The 10,000-nt window shown below is 46.6% G+C and overlaps 1 protein-coding gene across 1 annotated transcript in view; it reads left to right on the top strand.

Moving 5' to 3' along the window:
* The window catches only part of LOC106810178, a gene marked incomplete at its 5' end in the record, with an annotated part of 11,771 nt that extends 6,756 nt beyond the window's left edge, over nucleotides 1–5,015 (top strand). Inside the window, 4 exons of the mRNA XM_014813459.1 lie at nucleotides 3,211–3,350; nucleotides 3,874–4,046; nucleotides 4,561–4,678; nucleotides 4,971–5,015. Coding sequence (XP_014668945.1) covers nucleotides 3,211–3,350; nucleotides 3,874–4,046; nucleotides 4,561–4,678; nucleotides 4,971–5,015 — 476 coding nt within the window. The remainder of the gene's footprint in view (nucleotides 1–3,210; nucleotides 3,351–3,873; nucleotides 4,047–4,560; nucleotides 4,679–4,970) is intronic.
* Between the last annotated feature and the right edge of the window lie 4,985 nt (nucleotides 5,016–10,000).

The following is a 10,000-nucleotide window of genomic DNA, read 5'->3' as shown; positions in this document are numbered from 1 at the left end:
CATCCATCCATCCATCATATCCCATCCATCATCCACTCCATCCATTTCATCCATCCATCCATGCCATCCATCCATCCATCATCCATCGCATCCATCCATCCATCCCATCACAACACAATAATCCATCCATCCATCCATCCATCCATCCATCCAGCCATCCATCCATCCATCCACCATCCATCCATCCATTTCCATCCATCCATCCACCATTCCCATCCATCACATCCATCCATCCATCCACCCCATCCATCGTATCCATCCATCCATCCATCCATCCATCCATGCCAATCCATCCCACCATCGATCCATCTACCTATCTATCCATCCATCCATCCATCCATCCATCCATCCATCCATCCATCCAATGCCACCCAAGCTATCCATCCATCCATCCATCCATCTATCCATCCATCCATCCCATACCAAATCCATCCGATCCATCCATCCACCGTCCATCCATCCATCCAACTCCACCCATCCATACTATCCATCCATCCATCCATCCATCCATCCATCCATTCCATCCATCCATCTATCCAATCCATCCATCCATCCATCCAATCCATCCATCCATCCATCCATCCACCATCCACCCATCTATCCATCCATCCATCCATCCATCCATCCAATTCATCCATCCATCCACCCATCTATCCATCTCGATCCATCCATGCCATCCATCTATCCATCCATCCATCCATCCATCCATCCATCCATCCATCCATCCATCCATCCATCCATCCATCCATTCCATCCATCCATCCATCCATCCATCCATCCATCCCATCCATCCATCCATCCATCCACCCATCTATCCACTCCATCCATCCATCCAACCATCTATCCATCCATCCATCGCAGTCCGATCATCTCATTCCATCCATACCAGTCCATCCAGTCCATCCATCCATCCACCATCCATCTATCCACCACCCCATCCATCCATCCATCCCATCCATCCATCCATCCATCATCCATCCTATATCCATCTATTTATCCATGCATTCATCCATCTATTTATCCCATCTATTTACCATCCATCCATCCACCATCCCATCCATCATCCATCCATCATCCATTCATCCATCCATCCATACCAATCCATCATCATCCATCACATCCATCCATCCTATCCATCCATCCATCCATCCATCCATCATCCATCCATCCATCCATCCATCATCATCCATCCACTCCTTCACCCAATCCAAATCTATCCACATCCATCCATCCATCTTTCATACCATCCATCCATACCCATCCATCCATCCATATCATCTCCATCCATCCATCCATCTATCCAATCCATCCATTCCATTCCATCTTCCACACATCCATCCATTCCATCCATCCATCCATCCACCATCCATCCATCCACATCCATCCATCCATCCATCCTCCATCCATCTCATCCATCCCTATCCATCCATCCATCCATCCATCATCATACATCCACCCAGTCCCATCTATCCATCCATCCATCCATCCATTCCATCCATCCATCCATCCACCATCTATCCATCACCCATCTATCCATCCATCCATCCATCCATCCATCCATTCCATCCATCCATCCATCCACCCACATCTATCCATCCATCATCTATCCATCCATCATTCTATCCATCACCATCCATCCATCCATCCATTCCATCCATCCATCCATCCATCCATCCATCACCATCCATCCATCCATCCATCCATCCACCCATCCATCTATCCATCCATCCATCCATCCATCCATCCATCCATCCATCCATCCATCCATCCATCCATCTATCCATCTCTACCATCTATCATTCATCATTCCATACCATCCATCCATCATACCATTACATCCATCCATATCATCCATCCATCATCCATCCATCCACCATCTATCCATCCATCCAATCCACATCCATCTCATCTATCCATCCATCCATCCATCCATCAATCCATCCACCTCTAATCCAGTCCATCAATCCATTCCACATCGCATCCATCCATCCATCCATCCATCCACCCAATCTATCCCCATCCATCCATCCATCCATCCATCTATCCATCCATCCATCCACCATCCATCCATCCATCCATCTATCCATCCACCCATCCATTCCATCCATCCATCCATCCATCCATTCATCCATCCATCCATCCATCCATCTATCTCATCCATCTATTTACCAATTCAATCCAGTCCAATCCATCCAATCCATCCACTTACCATCTATCCATTCATCCATCCATCCATCTCCATCCATCCATCCATCCATCCATCCATCCATCCACATCCATCCATCCATCCATCCAATCATCCATCCATCCATCATCACCATTCACCCATCCATCTATACATCCATCCATCCATCCATCCATCCATCCATCCATCATCCATCCACATCCATCGATCCACTCCAATCCATCTATCCATCCATGCCTCATCCATCCATATCCATCCATTCCACCTCATCCATCCTATCCGATCCATCCATCCACTCCATCCATCCATCCATTCCATCATCCATCCATCATCCATCCATCCATCCATCCATCATCCATCCATCATCCATCCAACCATCCATCCATCCAATCCATCCCCATCATCTATCCATCCATCCATCCATCCATCCATCCATCGCATGCTTATCCATCCAATCCATCCATCCATCCATCCATCCATCCATCCAACCACATCCATCCATCCAGTCCATCCATCCACCTCCATCCACCCATTCCATCCATCCAATCCTACATCACCATCCATCCATACCCACCATCCCATCCATTCCATCCATCCATCCATCCATCCATCCATACCATCCATCCATCCATCCATCCATCCATCCATTCCACCCATCCATCTCAATCCATCCATCCATCCATCCATCCACCATCCATCATCCATCCATCCTTCCAATCCATCCATCCATCCATCCAATCCACTCCATCCATCCATCCATCCATCCATCCATCCATCCATCCAGCCATCGCATCATCCATCCATCACCCGATCCATCCATCCACTCCATCCATCCATCCATCCATCCATCCATCCATCCATCCATCCATCCATCCATCCATCCCATCCACTATCCCATATTACACCGTTATGTACTAGCTAGCATGATCACGTCGCATATATAAGCGTTACATGTTACATATTATGAATGTGTTCTAGATCAGAGCGTTGCGTGTTAGTTATATTCACTGTTACACATCTTACAGCTCGTACAGCTGACGCCGGCGGCCCGCCCGCACCCAGGGTTGGCGACGGTTGGATACACGCTGCCTGCCACATGGAGCCTAATTCTGCCCTGCAGGGTAGTGAACCCCAGATCCATGGCCATCTGCACCTCATGCAAACAGTAATACGTCTAATATATATGTAATATAACTAAATTATATATAAAAATATATATATTGTAATATATATAGGACAATATTTCCCGGTTTTGTACTTCGATATTTATAACTATAATACTATGTCCAGTGTGTTCTTTTGAATGTCACCGCGGTGTTCCATACACTGATCACCTCATCCCGTTCCTCTCTTTCTGCCTCCGCTTTTCTTTTTCTCTAGGCATAGAGGTGTTCTCTTCGACAGGTATATGTACACATCAGTGGACCCACACAATCAATACACAGCCTGTCCCATACTGAACCGACCTGGCTGCCGCTGTAAGGCATTACGGCGCCTTCTACCGGTGAACCTGACCGGTACAAGAACACCCCCACCCCTCACAGCACCCACGTCTGACCCAAGCTCTCACCCCACCTTATCATACCACTCCACCCCTGACCCCACCTCTCACCCCTTACCCCACCCTCACCCCACCCTCACCTCACCCCTCGTTGCTGTGTTCGCTCACGCACGCTTGCTTCGGGCAGCCCGGCGAGGACCTGATGATTCACATGAGCCTCAGTGGCTTCGGCACCGCCGCCGGTCACCGGCATGGCTTCCACGTGCACAAGTACGGTGACAGGCACGAGGGATGTACCTCCGCCGGTCCGCACCTCGGCCACGCGACCGCAACGCACGGCGACCCTACCGACGCCATCAAGTGCGTACTTCCGGTGCGTTCACAACCATGACGTGATCGGTAGCGTGCGTACATCCGGTACGTCTACAACCATGACGTCATTGGTAGCGCGCGTACATACAACCATAACGTCACCGGTAGCATGCGTACATTCGGTACGTCTACAACCATGACGTCATCGGTAGCGTGCGTACATACAACCATGACGTCATCGGTAGCATGCGTACATTCGGTACGTTAGCAGACACGACGTCGGAAGTAATTTTTGCCTCGCCGGAACGTCGGCATCTGTGATGTACGGCTATCGACCCTTGCCCTAAAGGGCGCCATAACCATTCCACGAATTTCATACAACTGTAATTATTTTACATCTTAATTATAATTTTAAATCTTCACTAAGTCATCACGTTAATCCTCTGATTGCATACGCTCATTCATTAATTTTTCCGAATTTATAAATCGACCGTATTTTAGTTAATTAATAAATTAATGATCATAATTCCACTGATTAGTCTAATTGCGCTTCGCGTTGCAGGCACTTGGGTGACCTTGGGAACATCGAGTGTGATGCGGAAGGTAACGTGAGTACAACGCTGCACGATAGCCAGGCAAAGATTTACGGTTCGATGTCCATCCTGGGCAGGGCGATCGTGGTGAGTGACCGTCCCATGTAGATCGTGGTAGAGAGATACGCACAGGCGTACCGCAACCTACGCACGCACCGCCGCAAGCTATGCGATAATGTTGCAGAATTAGTACGCCAGGGGTCGCGCGCGCATCGTCTCGGAGCTATTAAGCACTAGCGCTGTGATCGTGGATATCTTATATACACGTGTATCTAAGACGTATAATAGCTGTGACGACGCGTGGGAGACTACTGCACTCCGATGCTTGCCGAAATCTCACGGGATTTGACAATTCATTACGGAAAATTCACGGTTATAGCCGAATTATGTCTCCGAGTGTCGACACAAGCCTAACGGCGTCTGATTTGTTATTGATATGAGCAGACCTTGTGGTAAGCCAGCCGCATGTACATGTATTTTTCGTAAGAGCCACGCGTAGAATATGAGATCTCGACGATAATTTTCCTTAACCAGAGAGAGAGAGAGAGAGAGAGAGAGAGAGAGAGAGAGAGAGAGAGAGAGAGAGAGAGAGAGAGAGAGCGAGAGAGAGAGAGAGAGAGAGAGAGAGAACGAGAGAGAGCTATACGTTACATAATTGAAGAAATTAAACCGAATCTACACCGTGATCCTCATTTAATTTCATTAAATCCCCTTCAAATTCTATCCTCATAACGAAGTGGAATCTCTAATCAACTTATAATAATATATATATATATATTATATATATATATGTGTGTGTGTGTGTGTGTTGTGTGTGTGTGCTGGGTGGTTGTGTGTGTGTGTGTTGTGTGTGTGTGTGTAGTTGTATGTAGTGTGTGTACGTGTGTGTGTGTGTTGTGTGTGTGTGTGTGTGTGTGTGTTGGGTGTGTGTGTGGTGGGTGTGTGTGTGTGTGTGTGTTGTGTGTGTGTACGTGCGTATGTAGTGTGTGTGATGTGTGTGTGTGCTGTTGTGTGTGTATATAGTTGTGTGTTGTTGTTGTGTGTGTGTGTGTGTGTGTGTATTGTGTGGTGTGTGTTATGTGTGTAGTATGTGTGTGTGGTAATGTTGTGTGTGTGTGTGGTGTATGTGTGTGTTGTGTGTGTGTGTTGTTGCGCGCGGTGTGTGCGTGTGTGTGCGTGTGTGCGTTCGATGCGTGTGTGTTCGTGTGTGTGTTTGCCGCGCGTGTACGTGTGCTTAATATATATAGTATATATATATGCGCGCGTGTACGGTGGTCGATAATATAAATACAGATATATTATATATATATATATATATATATATATTAAATTATAATTATACTTCAAAGACGTACTAGGATAATCTAACGCAGAAGCCATGTTCATGGATAATTGTAAATGTACGAATTCACAACACGCGACCGTTACTTTATATACGACCTCTTCCATCGCAACACGCGTCTTCAATGATTCCAGCAGTTGACGAAGGCTCGCATGCAGGCACGGGTCTTCACACTGTCATTTGTCCTGAATTTTCTAATCTATAAAATTATCTAAATTTAGCGCAATCTTAGCATCGACCATGGCCATGAGAAATAGATTTCTACAGGGAAGTTGATAAGAGAAGATTAACTACATGCCCAGTGTAGGGAAGGCTGCTGCTAACCCGTGATCGTAATTAGTGATTACGCGTGAGTGTATATGTAACAGCACCTTTGCTAACTGTCTACGACTCATATTATAAAGAACACAACATACACTGGATATACGTTAGCGTTTGCAGTGACCTCTTTACATGTACTATGTATAACTCAATAACAAAGTATGCGCAGTACACTAGTTTACGCGAGACCGGAGCCGTCATAACTTACTAGGCTAATGCTGGATCGTCCGTTAGTAAGCAAATGTGCAATCTCGCGTATCTTATCCCTGTCTATCTCTTGTCTGGTATCTCTGACGCGTTCATCGCTCTCCTCTTAACGCAGAGATTACTATCAGCACCAAACTTGAGACTCCGCCTATCTATTGTTTATCGGCAACAGGCTGCTAGAGCTACCGCCGTAATTGTTTCTTCTGGCTAACTCGCGTAGCCCAGGGTCACGCCTTACACACTTGGCCGTACCCCAAACTAGAATCAATAGCTTAACCCATGCTAATTATTATTTATGTTTTTGCGGTATTAACACCAGTATCAATTTGAGCATGGGCAGATCAATTGCTATCAACCCACAGCGCAGCGATAACCGGGGAATGACTCTACTTAAAATTAGTCAATAGCATCGATCAAGCAGGCCAATACTAATGTCTTATTAATTATATACTAAATAATTTTGCAATACTAAGTCACGATCGTAATCGATTGCGTCTAATCCCACAATTTATCCAGCCATCTATCACAATTCATCCAGAGCCATCCAGTTCAAGCATCCATCTACACCATCCATGCCATCCATTCATCCATCCCATCCATTCCATCATCCATCCATCCATCCATCCATCCATCCATCCATCCATCCATCCATCCATCCATGCCATCCAGTCCATGCCATCCATCCATCCATCCATCCATCACATCAATCCATCCATCCATCCATCCATCCATCCATCCATCCATCATCCATCACCATCCATCATCCATCCATCCATCCATCCATCGCATCCATCCATCCATCCATTCATCCATCCATCTCATCCATCCATCCATCATCCATTCCATCCATCCATCCATCCATCCATCCATCCATCCTCCATCCATCATCCATCCATCCATTCATCCATTCATCATCATCCATCCATCCATCCATCCATCAATCCATCCATCTTTCCATCCATCTATTCATCTATTATCCATCCATCCATCCATTCCAATCCATCCATCCATCCATCCATCCCATCCCATTCCATCCATCCATCCATCCATCCATCCATCCATCCAATCATCCATCCACCAACAACTAGCCTCTCTATCTGTCTCTATAGCGCTTCACGTTAAAGGAGAATTTGACAACAAACACGTGCACGCAATGAACGGATTGTTAACGGAACTCTACTTTTTGTTCCTTTTAAAAAAACAGTCAATTATTTCTTCTCCACGCATCAATTTAACTTAACTCCAAACAGCCGCTAAACAAACAAAGAAAAAAAAAGACGCAAACAAACAAACGAAGGAACAAACAAAATACAAACAAACAAGAGCTAAGCCTTTGTACGAACCCCCCTCCCCTCCCCCTTTCAGGACTTCATGAGAGCAACCATAGCAATACCACGTGGCGAGACAAGGCAGCAGGCAGCAGCACAGCACGCCAACTTCTTCAGCGCAGACAACACACCTGGCGGCTAGCAGATCGATATCGGCGATCAGTGATACGACTGCTATCAGCTTCCTCGCTGAGACCCACGGTTTCAAAACCTGCCGATAATCGACGAACACAACAACGACCGCGGCCGCGTGTTTTCTTTCGCAAGCCAGCAGAACGTTTCCCATTAGGCATCACGAATATGCAGAGTGCACACCTAGACGCAAACACCCGCCAACGATTTCGCGGCTGTGGGCAATATAATCCATATATCTGCATTAATGCGTGTATGCGCCATACATTACCTTCGCCTAAAAAGCCGTCTCCGCGAGTTAACGGATAGCACGAGCCGTCCGTCGCAAATCCTCGGTAATTTGTGCCTTTTGCCATTCTCGAATGTTCAATTTCCAGTTACTCCACAAAAGAGGAGCAAGCCTCTGAGACCTTGATCAACAACAAGTCTGCTCGCTATGACGTCTTCGCTTCGCAATGTAATTGTCTTGGAGCAAAAGCGGCTGGTACGCGAAAGCAAAAGAAACACGAACTAGAAAAAATACTGAGGGGAAAAATCGCACATGTTGCGTTATTGGCTTTGAGGGCTTTTTGAAAGCCGTATTAATGTTGCAATGAGGCGACGTAGTTGAATGGTTTTGGTGGCGGGAATGCACCCATGGCTGCCTGTGCGATGAATTCTCACTTCGAACGTCTGCCTCACTATTCCTACAGCGACGAAAATGTCGTGCTGTATACATATATACAGGCGACTGACATTTTCGATATATTTATATATATATATATAATATTATATATTTAGATAGTTATGATTATATATTATATAATATATATTATATTATTTTTTATTTTATATTTATATATATGTAATATATTTATGTATATTATATATAATTTAGGACACGTATATTTTTAGACGGATATCGTTGTGGATGATGTAGCGGTACGTGCTTCTTTGTTAAACCGGAACAAATAATTCTTCTTCCGATACAAGATAGAGCCGGCATATAAACACACACGCTGCACACACACACCACACACACACAGGCACACACAGCCACACACCCACTGGCACACACACACACACACACACACACACACACACACCATAACATACACATAAACACATAACACACACACACACACAAACACACGACACAGCACACACAGCACACACGCACACACACATACACATACACATACGACACACACAGTCAGAGCACACACACCACACAGAGGCGCTACACACACACATACACACACACAACACACACACCAGCACACCACACACACACACACTACACACACACACACACACACACCACACACACACACACACACACAACACACACAACACACACGCTGCCGCGGCGCATTGATATATACACACATAACACACACACACACACACACACACACGGCACACGGCACAACACACACACACCACATGCATACACACAGGACAGCATCACACAACACACACATGCATACACACCATGCACACAACACACCCACGCCACACAACACACACACACACACACACACACCCACAGGCACACACACACACACACACACAGCATACACACGCACGCACGCACAGGAGGCGCATAACGCACACACACATTCACACCAACACACATCACACACACAGCACACCACACCAGCATACACACACACACACACACACAGCACACACGCACACATGCTTACACACACACACACACACGCCCACCCACCCACACAACACACACACAACACACACACACACACACACACATATACACACGCACGGCACGCACACGCGGGTCATACGCCAGCACGCAGCACGCACAACGCGCGACAGCGCACGCATCACGCACACGACACGAGAGTGTGCACATCGCACACGCACACGCACACGTACGCCGAGGCGCAGCGCACACGCACACAACGGCACGACGCACACAATCACACACACACATACACACACACACACAATGCACACGTACACGCACGACGCACACATCCACGACACTACACAACACACACACACACACACACAAGGGACGCACAACACATACACACAGTACACACAACACGCACACAACACATGCAACACACA

The sequence above is a fragment of the Priapulus caudatus genome, unplaced genomic scaffold, assembly GCF_000485595.1.
Source record: "Priapulus caudatus unplaced genomic scaffold, Priapulus_caudatus-5.0.1 Scaffold416, whole genome shotgun sequence".
NCBI classification, from domain to species: Eukaryota; Metazoa; Priapulida; class Priapulimorpha; order Priapulimorphida; family Priapulidae; genus Priapulus; species Priapulus caudatus.
The sequence above is the reverse complement of the archived record's forward strand: the minus strand, read 5'-3'. Positions and strand labels throughout refer to the sequence as shown.